Here is a 20,509-nt window from a genome sequence, read left to right as displayed (position 1 = left end):
CCCCGCACATTAACACGATCCTAACACACACACACTCGGGACAATTTTACATTTATACCAAGCCAATTAACCATATAACAATTACAGCACGGAAACAGGCCATCTCGGCCCTACAAGTCCGTGCCGAACAACTTTTTTCCCTTAGTCCCACCTGCCTGCACTCATACCATAACCCTCCATTCCCTTCTCATCCATATGCCTATCCAATTTATTTTTAAATGATACCAACGAACCTACCTCCACCACTTCCACTGGAAGCTCATTCCACACCGCCACCACTCTCTGCGTAAAGAAGTTCCCCCTCATATTACCCCTAAACTTCTGTCCCTTAATTCTGACGTCATGTCCTCTTGTTTGAATCTTCCCTATTCTCAAAGGGAAAAACGGATCCACATCAACTCTGCCTGTCCCAATTAACGTTCAACCCTGCCTATCTTTGGAGTGTGGGAGGAAACTAAAGTTCTCGGAGAAAGCCCTCGCAGGTCACGGGGAGAACGTACAGTTCTTTGGTAAAATTCTTCTCCTTAATTTCAGAAATATAACTTATTAACACAAACTGTTCCCCAGCAAACGTTGATTACACTGCGAGTCGGGTCGGGTTACTGAAATGGATGAAAAATAGGCCCACGTTCCGCTCCGTTGCGTACTACACATACATACGCCCATTGCATTTGGTCTATGCTTCCCGGTTCTCTGCCTTGTTACCCGGGATGACTTGCCTGGTGGTTTGTAACACAGCCCCATTGCCTCAGTAGCCACCTGATGTGCTTTATCCTGTGTTATCACCTCCTTATCTCAGATTGGGAGAAAAATGAGAAAAAAAGCCTTGACTCTGTCTGGCCTCAACCTTTGAAGTCACCCACTCTGTTTATGGCTGCCGCTAACACAGTAAAACCACACCCTGTCATTCCTGTGTGTCCCAGAGCAAACCACAACCTGATAATACATGTTTACAACTCCCTCTTTGAAGTGAATGCCACAGACTTATTGTTTAAGAAGGAACTGCAGATGCTGGGAAATCGAAGGTAGACAAAAATGCTGGAGAAACTCAGCGGGTGCAGCAGCATCTATGGAGCGAAGGAATAGGTGACGTTTCGGGTCGAGACCCATCTATGGAGCGAAGGTAGACAAAAATGCTGGAGAAACTCAGCGGGTGAGGCAGCATCTATGGAGCGAAGGAATAGGTGACGTTTCGGGTCGAGACCCTTCCGGGTCTCGACACGAAACGTCACCTATTCCTTCGCTCCATAGATGCTGCTTCACCCGCTGAGTTTCCAGAAGGGTCTCGACCCGAAACGTCACCTATTCCTTCACTCCATAGATGCTGCCTCACCCGCTGAGTTTCCAGAAGGGTCTCGACCCGAAACGTCACCTATTCCTTCACTCCATAGATGCTGCCTCACCCGCTGAGTTTCCAGAAGGGTCTCGACCCGAAACGTCACTGGTCAGCGTGGACTTACTTGTGAATCTCTGGTCATCTGTATTTGTCAATAGACAATAGGTGCAGGAGTAGAGGCCATTCGGCCCTTCGAGCCAGCGCCGCCATTCAATGTGATCACGGCTGATCATCCCCAATCAGTACCCCGTTCCTGCCTTCTCTCCTGACTCCCTCTCTTGCTATCTTTAAGAGCCCTATCCAGCTCTCTCTTGAAAGAATTCTCTGCAGAGAACCGGCCTCTGAGGCAGAGAATTCCACAGACTCACAACTCTCTCTGTGAGGAAAAAGTGTTTCCTCGTCTCCGTTCTAAATGGCACATCCACGTACAAGATGGTATGTTGGCTTTCATAGCAAGAGGATTTGAGTATAGGAGCAGGGAGGTTCTACTGCAGTTGTACAGGGTCTTGGTGAGACCACACCTGGAGTATTGCGTGCAGTTTTGGTCTCCAAATCTGAGGAAGGACATTATTGCCATAGAGGGAGTGCAGAGGAGGTTCACCAGACTGATTCCTAGGATGTCAGGACTGTCTTATGAAGAAAGACTGGATAGACTTGGTTTATACTCTCTAGAATTTAGGAGATTGAGAGGGGATCTTATAGAAACTTACAAAATTCTTAAGGGGTTGGACAGGCTAGATGCAGGAAGATTGTTCCCTATGTTGGGGAAGTCCAGGACAAGGGGTCACAGCTTAAGGATAAGGGGGAAATCCTTTAGAACCGAGATGAGGAGAACTTTTTTCACACAGAGAGTGGCGAATCTGTGGAACTCTCTGCCGCAGAAGGTAGTTGAGGCCACAGTTCATTGGCTATATTTAAGAGGGAGTTAGATGTGGCCCTTGTGGCTAAGGGGATCAGAGGGTATGGAGAGAAGGCAGGTACGGGATACTGAGTTGGATGATCAGCCATGATCATATTGAATGGCGGTGCAGGCTCGAAGGGCCGAATGGCCTCTACTCCCGCACCTAATTTCTATGTTTCTATGTCTAAGATGCACAGCGAAATGAAAGTGCCAATGCCTGTGGGATTGTGCAAAACAACAGAACAGAACAGGACCAGTATCTACATTTAAGTTATATATTAAAAAAATCTTTCCTGATAGCCGCATCTTATTGCTGATAGATTTAATGAGCTGCATTGAGCTGCTCTGCCTTGACGGCATTGGTCTCCTCTGTTCACCAGTCCGCTAGTAAGCCCTGTGCCTGATCCCATTGTGTCGACCATTAGCCGGTGATTTGCAGTCTTCCTCGCCATGTCAAGTTGCCCCGGCGTAGATAAAAATCCTCAATGCATTCGCAGCAGTGAACAGACTACATAAGGCAAAGATTAGCAAGACGCCTGTGGCCGTGAGTCAAGTCACAATGCTGGCGTCCTGACGTCACCACAAGTGTGCCTTTGCAAATAATCTTTAGATTCTGGAGTAGTTCCAGAGGATTGGCGGGTAGCAAACGTAACCCCACTTTTTAAGAAGGGAGGGAGAGAGAAAACGGGGAATTACAGACCAGTTAGCCTAACGTCGGTAGTGGGGAAACTGCTAGAGTCAGTTATTAAGGATGGGATAGCAGCACATTTGGAAAGTGGTGAAATCATTGGACAAAGTCAGCATGGATTTACGAAAGGCAAATCATGTCTGACGAATCTTATAGAATTTTTCGAGGATGTAACTAGTAGCGTGGATAGGGGAGAACCAGTGGATGTGGTGTATCTGGACTTCCAGAAGGCTTTCGACAAGGTCCCACATAAGAGATTAGTATACAAACTTAAAGCACAAGGCATTGGGGGTTCAGTATTGATGTGGATAGAGAACTGGCTGGCAAACAGGAAGCAAAGAGTAGGAGTAAACGGGTCCTTTTCACAATGGCAGGCAGTGACTAGTGGGGTACCGCAAGGCTCAGTACTGGGACCCCAGCTGTTTACAATATATATTAATGATCTGGACGACTTGGATGTGGACAAGCTTTTCCCTTTGAGAATAGGGAAGATTCAAACAAGAGGACATGACTTCAGAATTAAGGGACAGAAGTTTAGGGGTAATATGAGGGGGAACTTCTTTACGCAGAAAGTGGTGGCGGTGTGGAATGAGCTCCCAGTGGAAGTGGTGGAGGCAGGTTCATTGGTATCATTTAAAAATAAATTGGATAGCCATATGGATGAGAAGGGAATGGAGGGTTATGGTACGAGTGCAGGCAGGTGGGACTAAGGGGAAAAAAATTTGTTCGGCACGGACTTGTAGGGCCGAGATGGCCTGTTTCCGTGCTGTAATTGTTATATGGTTATATGTTGTTATATGAGGGAATTGAAGGCAATATCTCCAAGTTTGCGGATGACACTAAGCTGGGGGGCAGTGTTAGGTGTGAGGAGGATGCTAGGAGACTGCAAGGTGACTTGGATAGGCTGGGTGAGTGGGCAAATGTTTGGCAGATGCAGTATAATGTGGATAAATGTGAGGTTATCCATTTTGGTGGCAAAAACGGGAAAGCAGACTATTATCTAAACGGTGGCTGATTGGGAAAGGGGGAGATGCAGCGAGACCTGGGTGTCATGGTACACCAGTCATTGAAGGTAGGCATGCAGGTGCAGCAGGCAGTAAAGAAAGCGAATGGTATGTTGGCTTTCATAGCAAGAGGATTTGAGTATAGGAGCAGGGAGGTTCTACTGCAGTTGTACAGGGTCTTGGTGAGACCACACCTGGAGTATTGCATACAGTTTTGGTCTCCAAATCTGAGGAAGGACATTATTGCCATAGAGGGAGTGCAGAGAAGGTTCACCAGACTGATTCCTGGGATGTCAGGACTGTCTTATGAAGAAAGACTGGATAGACTTGGTTTTTACTCTCTAGAATTTAGGAGATTGAGGGGGGATCTTTTAGAAACTTACAAAATTCTTAAGGGGTTGGACAGGCTAGATGCAGGAAGATTGCTCCCGATGTTGGGGAAGTCCAGGACAAGGGGTCACAGCTTAAGGATAAGGGGGAAATCCTTTAAAACCGAGAAGAACTTTTTTCACACAGAGAGTGGTGAATCTCTGGAACTCTCTGCCGCAGACAGTAGTTGAGGCCACACAGTTCATTGGCTATATTTAAGAGGGAGTTAGATGTGGCCCTTGTGGCTAAGGGGATCAGAGGGTATGGAGAGAAGGCAGGTACGGGATACTGAGTTGGATGATCAGCCATAATCATATTGAATGGAGGTGCAGGCTCGAAGGGCCGAATGGCCTACTCCTGCACGTAATTTCTATGTTTCTATGTCAGTCCTAGCGCACAGCAAGCCACGGCTCAGCACTTCAACTCCCCCTCCCCACTGTGTATCCGACCTCTCTGTCCTGGGTCTCCTCCATGGCCAGAGCGAGCAACACCGGAAATTGGAGGAACAGCACCTCATATTCCGCTTGGGGAGTCTGCATCCTGCGGGCATGAACATCGAATTCTCCCGATTTTGTTAGCCCTTGCTGTCTCCTCCCATCCCTCAGCCCTCGGGCTCCTCCTCCTCCTCCTTTTTCCTTTCTTCTCCCCCCCCACCCCCCCATCAGTCTGAAGAAGGGTTTCGTCCCGAAACGTTGCCTATTTCCTTCGCTCCATAGATGCTGCTGCACCCCAGCTGAGTTTCTCCAGCATTTTTGTCTACCTTCGATTTTTTTCGAGGGCGGTGGGCGTGTGGTACGAGCTGCAAGAGGAAGTAGTTGAGGCTGGGACTGTCCCATCGTTTCCGAAACAGTTGGACAGGTATATGGATAGGACAGGTAGACAAAACTGCTGGAGAAACTCAGCGGGTGCAGCAGCGTCTATGGAGCGAAGGAAATAGGTGACGTTTCGGGACAAAATCCTTCTTCAGACTGATGGGGGGTGGTGGGGGGGGAGAAGAAAGGAAAAAGGAGGAGGAGGAGGAGCCCGAGGGCTGAGAGATGGGAGGAGACAGCAAGGGCTATTGCTCCATGCAAAGAGTTGAACAATCTCCACTATAGGAAATAGGTAACGTTTCGGGCCGAAACCCTTCCGGGTTTCGTCCCGAAACGTTGCCTATTTCCTTCGCTGCATAGATGCTGCCTCACCCACTGAGTTACTCCAGCATTTTTGTCTACCTTCAGTCTGAAGAAGGGTCTCGACCCGAAACGTCGCCTATTTCCATCGCTCCATAGATGCTGCTGCACCCGCTGAGTTTCTCCAGCATTTTGTGTCTACCTTCGATTTTCCAGCATCTGCGCAGTTCCTTCTTAAACACCTTTGTTAGTGTTGTGCCGTCCCTCCCTGCAGCCTTGGTTTTAGTCCAAGCGTAGACATCCCGCAGAGCTTAGAGCAGATTAAGGGCGGCACGTTGGGGGGGGGGGGGGGGGGGGACACGGGGTGCAAAACTCCGTACAGACAGCACCCGCAGGCAGCATCGAACCCGGACCTCGTGGCTGCCCCTAGACTCTTGCACCCATTCCATCTTCAGCCCTCAACATCATTGGTTAGTCAGAACCCTTTGTACATACCGAGTCAAGTCAAGTCAAGTTTATTTGTCACATACACATACGAGATGTGCAGTGAAATGAAAGTGGCAATGCTCGTGGACTTTTGTGCAAAAGACAAACAACAAAACAACCAAACTAATTATAAACACAATCATAACACACATATTCTTTTACATAATAAATAATGGAAGGAAAAACGTTCTGTAGAGTTAGTCCCTGGTGAGATAGGCGTTTACAGTCCGAATTGCCTCTGGGAAGAAACTCCTTCTCAACCTCTCCGTTCTCATTGCATGGCAACGGAGGCGTTTGCCTGACCGTAGCAGCTGGAACAGTCCGTTGCAGGGGTGGAAGGGGTCTCCCATGATTTTGTTTGCTCTGGAGTTGCACCTCCTGTTGTATAGTTCCTGCAGGGGGGCGAGTGAAGTTCCCATAGTGCGTTCGGCCGAGTTGCTGCCTCACAGCGCCAGAGACCCGGGTTCAATCCTGACCACGGGAGCTGTCTGTCTGGAGTTTGCACGCTGTCCCCGTGACCTGCGTGGGTTTTCTCCGAGATCTTCCTGTTCCCCCCCCCCCCCCCCCACACTACAAAGACATGCAGGCTTGGTAAATGTAAAAATTGTCCCTCTTGGGTATAGGGTAGTGTTAATGCTGGCATACCTCTTGGGTACAGAGTAGTTATCGCAGTCGCTGCCTCAACAAGGCTGGCAGTACCATCAAAGACCCACACACCATCCTGGCCACACACTCATCTCCCTGCTACCTTCAGGTAGAAGGTACAGGAGCCTGAAGACTGCAACGTCCAGGTTCAGGAATAGCTACTTCCCCCACAGCTACTAAACCTGGCTCGGACAAAACTCTAAATATTAATAACCCATTATCTGTTATTTGCACTTGATCAGTTTATTTCTTCAAGTGTGTGTGTATATATATATTACAGTATATGGACACACTGATCTGTTTTGTAGTCAATGCCTACTATGTTCTGTGTGCTGAAGCAAAGCAAGAATTTCATTGCCCTATACAGGGACACATGACAATAAACTCACTTGAACTTGAACTAGAAGGCTCACCAGCGTCTCTTCTTCCTGAGGAGACTGAAGAAGGTCCATCTGTCCCCTCAGATCCTGGTGAACTTCTACCGCTGCACCATCGAGAGAGCATCCTTACCAACTGCATCACAGTATGGTATGGCAACTGCTCTGTCTCCGACCGGAAAGCACTGCTGAGGGTGGTGAAAATTGCCCAACGCATCACCGGTTCCTCGCTCCCCTCCATTGAGTCTGTCCAAAGCAAGCGCTGTCTGCGGAGGGCGCTCAGCATCGCCAAGGACTGCTCTCACCCCAACCATGGACTGTTTACCCTCCTCCCATCCGGGAGGCGCTACAGGTCTCTCTGTTGCCGAACCAGCAGGTCGAGGAACAGCTTCTTCCCGGCGGCTGTCACTCTACTCAACAACGTACCTCGGTGACTGCCAATCACCACCCCCCCCCCCCCCCCGGACACTTATTATTATTTATTCAAATCATTTGCTATGTCGCTCTTCCATGGAGATGCTAAATGCATTGTCGTTGTACACAGTGTACTACTGTACACTGACAATGACAATTAAATTGAATCTGAACTAATGTGCTGGGATCGCTGGTCGGCGCGGACCCGGTGGGCTGAAAGGGGCCTGTTTCCACGCTGTATCTCTAAGCCAGACGAAAGACAGCACCTGTAGTCGGGATTGAACCCGTGTCTCTGGCGCTGTGAGGCAGCGACTCTACGGTTGGCTGCCCTTCTCATTCCCTAGACGCTTGCACCTATAACATCTTCATTGGCGAGTGGTAACCCTTGTGTTATCCGTCGAGTGCTGACTTTATAGGCCAGTTATACGTGTGCATACGGGGTTAGAGTTGCTCCCTCTCAGCGCCAGAAACCCGGGTTCAATCCTGACCACGGGCGCCGTCTGTAAGGAGTTTGCACGCCCTCCCCGCCCGCGACCTGCGTGGGTTTTCTCCGGGTGCACCGGTTTCCTCCCACGCTCCAAAGGACCTGTGGGTTTGTAGGCTAATTGGCTTTGGTGAAATTTAACCCAAGCCTGTGAAGGGTGGGTTTCTAGTGTGCGGGGGGGTCGCTGGTCGGCACGGACTCGCCGGGCCGAAGGGCCTAGTTCCGCGCTGAATCTCTGAACTAAAGTTCAGGAGGGGGAACAGGCCCTTTGGCCCACAATCTGTGTGCTGAACATGATGGGAAGAACATCTCTTCTCATCCTGTGCATAACCTGTATGCCTCCACTCACCACATAGAAACATAGAAATTAGGTGCAGGAGTAGGCCATTCGGCCCTTCGAGCTTGCACCGCCATTTAATATGATCATGGCTGATCATCCAACTCAGTATCCCGTACCTGCCTTCGCTCCATACCCACTGATCCCCTTAGCCAGAAGGGCCACATCTAACTCCCTCTTAAATATAGCCAATGAACTGGCCTCAACTACCCTCTGTGGCAGAGAGTTCCAGAGATTCACCACTCTCTGTGTGAAAATATTCATATGCCTATCAAAACATTTAGAAAATGATCTGATAACCTGTGGCCCTGCCCCAGGCTGCTCCCTTTGACTCTCCGTAATAGGATAACTATATTTTTTCTCCGCATATTTTGGGAATTGCTTGTCTGTTGTTGAATGTATTCCAATCATGTAAAAGCTAACATCTAAGTACTTATTGTGTGTTTCTTGTGTGAGCTGCCATTTCCTCAGTCTGATTTTTCTCTTGAGTTTTATTGATCACATCAGTCTCCGGCAGTGATGGGAAGACTAAAGTACATTTTGTGAGGGTCAAACTTTGTGAGGCAAAAATTGTAGAACATTTTTAAGATGGTGAAAAAATGCATAAAGTTGTTTTGTGATTTGTCTCAGATTTGGAAACAAGTCCATGCTGTAAAAAGTTGTTTTTTCCTGTTCATAGAAACATAGAAACATAGAAATTAGGTGCAGGAGTAGAGGCCATTCGGCCCTTCGAGCCTGCACCGCTATTCAATATGATCATGGCTGATCATCCAACTCAGTATCCCGTACCTGCCTTCTCTCCATACCCCCTGATCCCCTTAGCCACAGGGGCCACATCTAACTCCCTCTTAAATATAGCCAATGAACTGTGGCCTCAACTACCCTCTGTGGCAGAGAGTTTCAGAGATTCACCACTCTCTGTGAATGTTCTAATTATCCCAGTTTGAAAAGATGGAACAAATGCATTTTTCATGATTAATGATTAGATTAATACAATAGAATTATTATATCTGTCCCAACCGCCAACCCAAGCAGCATGTTCCAGGCTCACAACAGACAATAAATAGACAGTTGGGGCAGGAATAGGAATTTGAGGAAGGACATTTTTACTATTGAGGGAGCCCAGCGTAGGTTCACCAGGTTAATTCCCGGGATGGCGGGACTGTCATACGCTGAGAGAATGGAGCGGCTGTGGGCTTGTACACTCTGTGGAGTTTAGAAGGATGAGAGAGCATCTCACCGAAACATAGAAACATAGAAATTAGGTGCAGGAGTAGAGGCCATTCGGCCCTTCGAGCCTGCACCGCCATTCAATATGATCATGGCTGATCATCCAACTCAGTATCCCGTACCTGCCTTCTCTCCATACCCCCTGATCCCCTTAGCCACAAGGGCCACATCTAACTCCCTCTTAAATATAGCCAATGAACTGTGGCCTCAACTACCCTCTGTGGCAGAGAGTTCCAGAGATTCACCACTCTCTGTGTGAAAAAAGTTCTTCTCATCTCGGTTTTAAAGGATTTCCCCTTTATCCTTAAGCTGTGACCCCTTGTCCTGGACTTCCCTAACATCGGGATCAATCTTCCTGCATCTAACCTGTCCAACCCCTTAAGAATTTTGTAACTTTCTATAAGATCCCCTCTCAATCTCCTAAATTCTAGAGAGTATATACCAAGTCTATCCAGTCTTTCTTCATAAGACAGTCCTGACATCCCAGGAATCAGTCTGGTGAGCCGTCTCTGCACTCCCTCTATGGCAATAATGTCCTTCCTCAGATTTGGAGACCAAAACTGTACGCAATACTCCAGGTGTGGTCTCACCAAGACCCTGTACAACTGCAGTAGAACCTCCCTGCTCCTATACTCAAATCCTTTTGCAATGAAAGCTAACATACCATTCGCATTTGGAAACATATAAGATTGCTAAGGGTTTGGACACGCTAGAGGCAGGAAACATGTTCCCGATGTTGGGGGAGTCCAGAACCAGGGGCCACACACACAGTTTAAGAATAAGAGGTGAGCCATTTAGAACGGAGATGAGGAAACACTTTTTCTCACAGAGAGTTGTGAGTCTGTGGAATTGCCTCAGAGGACGGTGGAGGCCGGTTCTCTGGATGCTTTCAAGAGAGAGCGAGATAGGGCTCTTAAAGATAGCGGAGTCAGGGGAGACCACACCTGGAGTATTGTGTGCAGTTTTGGTCCCCTAATTTGAGGAAGGACATTCTTGCTATTGAGGGAGCCCAGCGTAGGTTCACCAGGTTAATTCCCGGGATGGCGGGACTGTCATACGCTGAGAGAATGGAGCGGCTGGGCTTGTACACTCTGTGGAGTTTAGAAGGATGAGAGGGGATCTCACCGAAACATATAAGATTGCTAAGGGCTTGGACATGCTAGAGGCAGGAAACATGTTCCCGATGTTGGGGGAGTCCAGAACCAGGGGCCACACACACACACACACACACACAGTTTAAGAATAAGGGGTAAGCCATTTAGAACGGAGACGAGGAAACACTTTTTCTCACAGAGAGAGTTGTGAGTCTGTGGAATTCTCTGCCTCAGAGGCCGGTTCTCTGGATGCTTTCAAGAGAGAGCTAGATAGGGCTCTTAAAGGTAGCGGAGTCAGGGGAGAAGGCCGGAACTGGGTACTGATTGGGGATGATCAGCCATGATCACATTGAATGGCGGCGCTGGCTCGAAGGGCCGAATGGCCCTTCGAGCCAGCACCGCCATTCAATATGATCATGGCTGATGTGATCTGGGTGTAAAAATATATATATTCCTGCACATCTCCTGTAAGCTTTGCCACACTCACCTGAAAGCTATGCCTTCTAGTATTTGATTTTTCCATCATGGGGAGGGGAGGGGGAAGGTTCTGCCTGTCTACCCTATCTATGCCCCTCATCATTTTATATGCTAGATAGAAGAATTTGACTGAGTGGTGCTTTATTTTGTTGGCCTCCCGTGTGACAGGGACCCAGCGGATCCCAGTTGGTCTAGTCTACACTAAAAGGGAACCAAGGTGCTAAAGTAATTCAGCGGCTCAGGCAGCATCTGTGGAGAAGATGGATAGGTGTTTAAGATGCGGGAAAATCACAGGTAGACAAATTGCTGGAGAAACTCAGCGGGTGCGGCAGCATCTATGGAGCGAAGGAAATAGGCAACGTTTCGGGCCGAAACCCTTCTCCAGACTGATGTGGGGGGGGGGGGGGGGGGGGGGGGGGGGGGGGGAAAGGAGAAAGGCGAAAGAGGAGGAGCCCGAGGGCTGAGGGAGAGCTGAGAAGGGGAGGAGACAGCAAGGGCTCCCGGAAATTGGAGAAGTCACTGTTTATGCCGCTAGGGTGCAGACTGCTCAAGCGGAATATGAGGCGCTGCTCCTCCAATATCCGGCGGTGCTCACTCACTCTGGCCATGGAGGAGGCCCAGGACAGAATGACAGGACAATGACGTTCGTGGTTTGCTTTGGCACACCAGAACATAGAAGGCACGAATACTGAAATGCCTTCCGGTCGGAGACAGAGCAGTTGCCATACCACACTGTGATGCAGTTGGTAAGGATGCTCTCGATGGAACTTCTACCGCTGCACCATGGAGAGCATCCTTACCAACTGCATCACAGTATGGTATGGCAACTGCTCTGTCTCCCACCGGAAGGCATTGCAGAGGGTGGTGAAAATTGCCCAACGCATCACCGGTTCCTCGCTCCCCTCCATTGAGTCTGTCCAAAGCAAGCGCTGTCTGCGGAGGGCGCTCATCATCGCCAAGGACTGCTCTCACCCCAACCATGGACTGTTTACCCTCCTACCATCCGGGAGGCGCTACAGGTCTCTCCGTCGCCGGACCAGCAGGTCGAGGAACAGCTTCTTCCCGGCGGCTGTCACTCTACTCAACAACGTACCTCGGTGACTGCCAATCACCACCCCCCCCCGGACACTTATTATTATTTATTCAAATCATGTGCTATGTCGCTCTTCCAGGGAGATGCTAAATGCATTTCGTTGTCTCTGTACTGTACACTGACAATGACAATTAAAATTGAATCTGAATCTGAATCTGAATCTGAATCTGAATCTGAATCTGAATTTGAAGAGACCAAGTTGCATAAATAACAGCCCCATCTAGCTCACTCTTGAAAGCATCCAGAGAACCGGGCCTCCACTTTCGATTAAGCCTGAAGACCTGACCCAAAACCTATTCCTGTTTTCTCGAGAGGCTGCCTTGCCGCTGAGTTACTCCAGCACTTTGTGCCTTGTTTTGTAACCTGTATCTGCAGTTCCTTGTGTCTCCACGTTATCGAGACGGGCTTATTGTACCTGGAAGACTGCCTGACATAAATCGGCATGAAACTGTGATTATTACTAATGGCACGCTCATAGCTGGTAATTGGCTGGTGATAATGTTTTAAGTGCCGTCTGTGCAGTAAACATCCTCTGTGCTGGCTCGCTGCTGGCTCGAAGGGCCAAATGGCCTACCCCTGCATCTATTGTCCATTGAGCGAGCAAACCAGTGTCCATCCATGTAATGTTATAAGTGATAGGAGTAGAATTAGGCCATTTGGCCCATCAAGTCTACTCCGCCACCTCGCCCTCCTAACCCCATTCTCCTGCCTTTCCCCCATAACTTCATTGGCTATATTTAAGAGGGAGTTAGATGTGGCCCTTGTGGCTAAGGGGATCAGGGGGTATGGAGAGAAGGCAGGTACGGGATACTGAGTTGGATGATCAGCCATGATCATATTGAATGGCGGTGCAGGCTCGAAGGGCCGAATGGCCTACTCCTGCACCTAATTTCTATGTTTCTATGTAACCCCTGACACCTCTACTGATCAAGAATTTATCTATCTCTATAGAAACATGAAAACGTAGAAAATAGGTGCAGGTGGAGGCCATTCGGCCCTTCGACCCAGCACCAGCACCGCCATTCATTGTGATCACGGCTGATCGTCCCCAATCAATAACCCGTGCCTGCCTTCTCCCCATATCCCTTGACTCCACTAGGCCCTAGAGCTCTATCCAACTCTCTCTTAAATCCATCCATTGACTTGGCCTCCACTGCCCTCTGTGGCAGGGAATTCCACAAATTCACAACTCTCTGGGTGAAAATGTTTTTTCTCACCTCAGTCTTAAATGGCCTCCCCTTTATTCTAAGACTGTGTGTGTGGCCCCTGGTTCTGGACTCGCCCAACATTGGGAACATTTTCCTGCATCTAGCTTGTCCAGTCCTTTTGTAATTTTATAAGTTTCTATAAACCCCTCCCCTCATCCTTCTAAACTCCAGTGAATACAAGCCTAGTCTTTTCAACCTTTCCTCATATGACAGTCCCGCCATCCCAGGGATCAATCTCGTGAACCTACGCTGCACTGCCTCAATCACAAGGATGTCCTTCCTCAAATTAGGAGACCAAAACTGTACACAATACTCTAGATGTGGTCTCACCAGAGCCCTGTACAACTGCAGAAGAGTTTTAGTCATAGAAATATAGAAACATAGAAAATAGGTGCAGGAGTAGGCCATTCTGCCCTTCGAGCCTGCACTGCCATTCAGTATGATTATGGCTGATCATCCAACTCAGTATCCTGTACCTGCCTTCTCTCCATACCCCCTGATCCCTTTAGCCACAAGGGCCACATCTAACTCCCTCTTAAATATAGCCAATGAACTGACCTCAACTACCTTCTGTGGCAGAGAATTCCACAGATTCACCAAATGTTTTTCTCATTCGGTCCTAAAAGACTTCCCCCTTATCCTTAAGCTGTGACCCCTTGTTCTGGACTTCCCCAACATCGGGAACAATCTTCCTGCATCTAGCCTGTCCAACCCCTTAAGAATTTTGTAAGTTTCTATAAGATCCCCCCTCAATCTTCTAAAGCGAGTACAAGCTGAGTCTATCCAGTCTTTCTTCATATGAAAGTCCTGACATCCCAGGAATCAGTCTGGTGAACCTTCTCTGCACTCCCTCTATGGCAAGAATGTCCTTCCTCAGATTTGGAGACCAAAACTGTACGCAATACTCCAGGTGTGGTCTCACCAAGACCGTGTGCAACTGCAGTAGAACCTCCCTGCTCCTACACTCAAATCCAGTCAGGAAACATTTACCCTGAGTCTGAAGAAGGGTTTCGGCCCGAAACAGAGGGAGTAAGGGAGAGATAGATAGATAGATAGATAGATAGATAGATAGATAGATAGATAGATAGATAGATAGATAGATAGATAGATAGATAGATAGATAGATAGATAGATAGATAGATAGATAGATAGATAGATAGATAGATAGATAGAGAGAGAGAGAGAGAGAGAGAGAGAGAGATAGATAGATAGATAGAGAGAGAGAGAGAGAGAGAGAGAGAGAGAGAGAGAGAGAGAGAGAGAGAGAGAGAGAGAGAGAGAGAGAGAGATAGATAGATAGATAGATTTAGATAGAGATAGATAGATAGCTCTTCAAGGGAGATAGCTAGATAGATAGATAGATCTCTGTACTGTACACTGACAATTAAAATTGAATAGAATCTGAATAGATAGATAGATAGATAGATAGATAGACAGATAGATAGATAGATAGATAGATAGATAGATAGATAGATAGATAGATAGATAGATAGATAGATAGATAGATAGATAGATAGATAGTAGGTAGGTAGGTAGTAGATAGATAGATAGATAGATAGATAGATAGATAGATAGATAGATAGATAGATAGATAGATAGATAGATAGATAGAGAGAGAGAGAATTTCCTTCGCTCCATAGATGCTGCTGCACCCGCTGAGTTTCTCCAGCAATGTTGTGTACCTAACAGTTACTTTACACTGTGTCTCTAAAGTCTACCGTTCTCTAATCCAATTCTCCTCCTTTTCAGGCACGGGCTCGTCATCGCGAGGTACGAAACTAGGAAGTCCAGTGGAGGAAGCTATAGAGAACGTCATCCAGCGGGTAACGCAAGATGGCTCCCAGCGAATGGCCATAGAGAAGACCATCGAAGAGGTCATCGCCAGCGTGACGGTCACTCGCCCCGACAGCCCCCCCGCCCCCAGCTCGGGGAAAGGCTACAGCCCGAGCTGGCGGCTGGAAACGGCCCCCGCCCAGACCAGCGACTTCCCCCACGGCGGCGAGCCGAACGGGACGACGGCCAGCCAGCGGCTGCAGAAGGAGCGGGTGGAAGCCATGCAGCGGCAGGCCAGGAGGATGTGCAATTTCGACAAGGTCCTGGCCACCAAGAAGAACCTGGACCACGTCAACAAGATCCTGAAAGCCAAAAAGCTGCAGAGGCAGTCTCGGACAGGCAACAACATGGTCAAGTGCAAGCGGGGGAGGCCGCGGAAGGTGGAGGAGCCCGGCCCGTGCCAGCCGCCGCCGTCCGCCGCCTCCGCCGCCGCCAATGCCCACCCCCCCGCGCCGGCGCAGGCCGAGCGGTTCGCGCGCGGAGGCGAGCGAGGGCGGGGAGACGCCCGCCCAGACCGACACCATCATGGACGTTATCGAGGCCGTGCTGCAGAGCGTCAACCGGCAGCAGTCGGAGCACAGGAAGGGGGTGAAGCGGAAACGACACTGTGGAGACGGGTAAGTCTGGCACTGTGCTCTGGCCCCTGGGCACTGGTGGGCACTGGCGTTTGTGTCTCGCACCTTGGTCACTGGCGTTTGTGTCTGACACCGTGCTCTGGCCCTGGGCACTGGTGTTTGTGCCTGGCACCTTGCTCTTGCCCCTGGGCACTGGCGTTTGTGTCTGGCACTGTGCTCCTGCCCCTGGGCACTGGCATTTGTGTCTGACACTGTGCTCTGGCCCTGGGCACTGGCGTTTGTGCCTGGCACCGTGCTCCTGCCCCTGGGCACTGGCGTTTGTGCCTGGCACTGTGCTCCTGCCCCTGGGCACTGGTGGGCACTGGCGTTTGTGCCTGGCACCTTGCTCTGGCCGTGGGCACTGGCGTTTGTGTCTGGCACCTTGCTCTGGCCGTGGGCACTGGCGTTTGTGCCTGGCACCTTGCTCTGGCCGTGGGCACTGGCGTTTGTGCCTGGCACCTTGCTCTGGCCGTGGGCACTGGCGTTTGTGCCAGGCACCTTGCTCTGGCCGTGGGCACTGGCGTTTGTGTCTGGCACCTTGCTCTGGCCCTTGGGCGGTGGGCACTGGCGTTTGTGTCTGGCACTGTGCTCCTGCCCCTTGGCACTGGCGTTTGTGTCTGGCACCTTGCTCTGGCCCTTGGGCACCAACGCTTGTGCCTGGCATCTTGCTCTGGCTCTGGGCCGTCAGACACTGGGCCACGTCCCCCGTGAAAGGGCGATGTGTGCGACGTTTTAAACAGTTGCCGGTAAATTAAGCGAACCTCCAGGCTCCTTTAGGCCAGTCTGAACCCGGGACTGTGGTGCTGAACGGCAGCACCTCTACCACTGCACCACTTTGTGTCCCAACCTGATTTCCTCGCCCACCCTCAGAACTGCAGATGCTGGTAGACAAAAATGCTGGAGAAACTCAGCTGGTGCAGCAGCATCTATGGAGCGAAGGAAATAGGCAACGTTTCGGGCCGAAACCCGAGGGTTTCGGCCCGAAACGTTGCCTATTTCCATCGCTCCATAGATGCTGCTGCACCCGCTGAGTTTCTCCAGCACTTACTTCTGTTTACTCCGGTCTGGGACCCCGCCGGATGTGCCAAAGCCCAGCCGGCAGAGCTTCAATCCCAGCTCCGGCACTGTGGCTCACGCTGGCAGGCCTAGCGGCGCTCAGTGCAGAGGGACTGCAGGCTGGGCCCGGGCTCCAGGAATGTCTGGTCAGCGGGCCCAGCGGCTCCAACAGTCTTCCCCCTTCCACACTCCAGCCTGCTTAGCATTCCCTTCGAATCTCGGCCGACTGGTGGCTCTTGGCACAGTTTCGTTAGTCGCTGGTTCGATCCAAAAATCAAAGCTCCCAAGATCTGTTTGTGTTCGCATTTCGAACCAATTAATGGGAATGAGGTTTTAAATTTCAGGGGCAACACTCACAGAAACATGGACAATAGGTGCAGGAGTCTAAGAGCCTGCACCTTTCGCCATTCAATATGATCATGGCTGATCATCCAACTCAGTATCCCATCCCTGCCTTCTCTCCATACCCCCTGATCCCTTTAGCCACAAGTGCCACAAGGGGTCACAGCTTAAGGATAAAGGGGAAGTCCTTTAAAAATCCGAGATGAGGAGAACTTTTTTCACACAGAGAGGGGTGAATCTCTGGAACTCTCTGCCACAGAGGGTAGTTGAGGCCAGTTCATTGGCTATATTTAAGAGGGAGTTAGATGTGGCCCTTGGGGCTAAGGGGATCAGGGGGTCTGGAGAGAAGGCAGGTACGGGATACTGAGTTGGATGATCAGCCATGATCATATTGAATGGCGGTGCAGGCTCGAAGGGCCGAATGGCCTACTCCTGCACCTAATTTCTATGTTTCTATGTTTCTATGCCACATCTAACTCCCTCTTAAATATAGCCAATGAACTGTGTGGCCTCAACTACCTTCTGTGGCAGAGAATTCCACAGATTCACCACTCTCTGCGTGTGTGAAAAAAAAATGATTTCCTCATCTCGGTCCTAAAAGATTTCCCCCTTATCCTCAAACTGTGTGTGTGACCCCCTTGTTCTGGACTTCCCCAACATCGGGAACAATCTCCTTTCTGTTGGCAGAGAATTCCACTCTCGGTGTGAAAGAAAACAAAAAATAAATCTCAAGGCTTTTCAGTCTCAAAAAGGCATTGGATTCCCAGATTTTGCGATCCAACATAATGATAGGAGCTGAATGAGGCCATTCGGCCCATCGAGGTTACTTTGCCATTTGATCATGCCTGATCTTGTGGCCCTTGTGGCTAAAGGGATTAGGGGGTATGGAGAGAAGGCAGGAACAGGATACTGAGTTGGATGATCAGCCATGATCATATTGAATGGCGGTGCAGGCTCGAAGGGCCGAATGGCCTGTACTCCTGCACCTATTTTCTATGTTTCTATCTATTTCTCTCCCTCTTAACCCCATTCTCCTGCCTACTCCCCATAACCCCTGACATCCAAGATAGACACAAAAAGCTGCAGTAACTCAGCGGGTCAGGCATCATCTGTGGAGAGAAAGAATGGGTGACCTTTCATAGAAACATAGAAAACAGGTGCAGGAGGAGGCCATTCAGCCCTTCGAGCCTGCACCAGCACCGCCACTCATTGTGATCATGGCTGATCGTCCCCAATCAATAACCCGTGCCTGCCTTCTCCCCATATCCCTTGACTCCACCAGCCCCCCCGAGCTCTATCTAACTCTCTCTTAAATCCATCCAGTGACTTGGCCTCCACTGCCCTCTGTGGCAGGGAATTCCACAAATTCACAACTCTCTGGGTGAAAAGGTTTTTTTCTCACCTCAGTCTTAAATGGCCTCCCATTTATTCTAAGACTGTGTGTGTGGCCCCTGGTTCTGGACTCGCCCAACATTGGGAAATTTTTTTCTGCATCTAGCTTATCCAGTCTTTTTATAATTTTTATGTTTCTATAAGACCCCCCCCCCCCCACCCCCTCATCTTTCTAAACTCCAGTGAATACAAGCCTAGTCTTTTCAACCTTTCCTCATGTGACAGTCCCGCCATCCCAGGGATCAATCTCGTGAACCTACGTTGCACTGCCTCAATCACAAGGATGTCCTTCCTCAAATTAGGAGACCAAAACTGTACACAATACTTCAGATGTGGTCTCTGGGGCAGAGAATTCCACAGACTCACAACTCTCTGTGAGAAAAAGTGTTTCCTCGTCTCAGTTCTAAATGGCCGACCCCTTATTCTTAAACTGTGTGTGTGTGTGTGGCCCCTGGTTCTGGACTCGCCCAACATTGGGAACATTTTTCCTGCATCTAGCTTGTCCACAGTCCTTTTATAATTTGACATGTTTCTATACGATCCCCTCCCCCCTCATCCTTCTAAACTCCAGTGAATACAAGCCTAGTCTTTTCAATCTTTCATAAGCCGGTTACGGAAACATCCTCGTGAAAATGAAAGTTCTTGGGGAAAAATCTTCTCCTCATTTTCAGAATTATAACACAAACTGTTCCCCCGCAACGTTGATTACACTGTGAGTCGGGTCGGGTTACTAAAATGGATGAAAAAAAGGTCCACGTTCCGCTCCGTTCCATACGACACATACGCCCATTGCATTTAGCAGGAGTGGTCTATCTTGCTCCACTATAGGATCTTTGGCAGGGACTACCTGAAATTGGAGAAGTCAGTGTTCATACCGCTGGGGTGTAAACTACCCAGGCAAAATATGAGGTGCTGCTCCTCCAATTTGCACCAGTCCTCACTCTGGCCATGGAGGGGGCCCCAGGACAGAAAGGTCGGATTTGGGGAATGGAGGGGGAGTTGAAGTGTGCGCTGTGTTGCGGGTCTGCTCTCTGTGTGTGTGTGTGTGTTAGTTTCCCGGTCGTCGATATTAAAACGCTGCCGCTTTGTTCCCCGCGCGCGCCCAGCTCGCCCGAGTTGTGCCCCGAGGCAGCCGCCCCGCCAGAGACCCCGGAGAAGACGGCGGCGCCAGAAAGCTCGCCGCCCCCGCCCCCGCCGCCTCAACCGCCCGCCCAGAGGGAGAAGAAGGCGCCTCGCCCCCCAAAGAAGAAATATCAGAAGGCAGGACTCTACTCGGACGTCTACAAGGTTCCCGAGTGAGTGTGGGAGAGCTGGGAAGGGTAGGGGAAGGAAGGAGAAAGCAGGGACTACCTGAAATTGGAGAAGTCAATGTTCATTCGGAAATCCTTTCAGAATTTTATATGTTTCTATAAGGACCTGTTTCCGCGGGATAGTCAGTATCCCCAAGTTGGCCGACCTGAGGGACCTGGAGGTAGAATGGTGGGTTCGAAGATTTTTGATATTGGGGGGGGGTGGGGCAAGCCCGTTAAGGGCTTTGTATACGTATAAGAGCAGGGAGGTTCTACTGCAGTTGTACAGGGTCTTGGTGAGACCACACCTGGAGTATTGCGTACAGTTTTGGTCTCCTAATCTGAGGAAAGACATTCTTGCCATAGAGAGAGAATAGCAAAAGGATTTGAGTGTAAGAGCAGGGAGGTTCTACTGCAGTTGTACAGGGTCTTGGTGAGACCACACCTGGAGTATTGCGTACAGTTTTGGTCTCCTAATCTGAGGAAAGACATTCTTGCCATAGAGGGAGTACAGAGAAGGTTCACCAGACTGATTCCTGGGATGGCAGGGCTTTCATATGAAGAAAGACTGGATAGACTCGGCTTGTACTCGCTAGAATTTAGAAGATTGAGGGGGGATCTTATAGAAACGTACACAATTCTTAAGGGGTTGGACAGGCTAGATGCAGGAAGATTGTTCCCGATGTTGGGGAAGTCCAGAACAAGGGGCCACACACACAGTTTAAGGA

The 20,509-nt window shown here is 49.6% G+C and overlaps 1 protein-coding gene across 1 annotated transcript in view; it reads left to right on the top strand.

The window, feature by feature from the left end:
* Positions 1-20,509, top strand: part of LOC129715786 (histone-lysine N-methyltransferase ASH1L-like) — a gene marked incomplete at its 3' end in the record, with an annotated part of 216,484 nt that overhangs the window by 151,362 nt on the left and 44,613 nt on the right. Inside the window, 3 exon segments of the mRNA XM_055665637.1 lie at positions 15,005-15,519; positions 15,521-15,705; positions 19,599-19,787. Coding sequence (XP_055521612.1) covers positions 15,005-15,519; positions 15,521-15,705; positions 19,599-19,787 — 889 coding nt within the window.

The sequence above is a fragment of the Leucoraja erinacea genome, unplaced genomic scaffold, assembly GCF_028641065.1.
Source record: "Leucoraja erinacea ecotype New England unplaced genomic scaffold, Leri_hhj_1 Leri_139S, whole genome shotgun sequence".
Taxonomy (NCBI): Eukaryota; Metazoa; Chordata; class Chondrichthyes; order Rajiformes; family Rajidae; genus Leucoraja; species Leucoraja erinaceus.
Note: the sequence above shows the minus strand (reverse complement) of the source record. Positions and strands in the feature narration are given on the sequence as shown.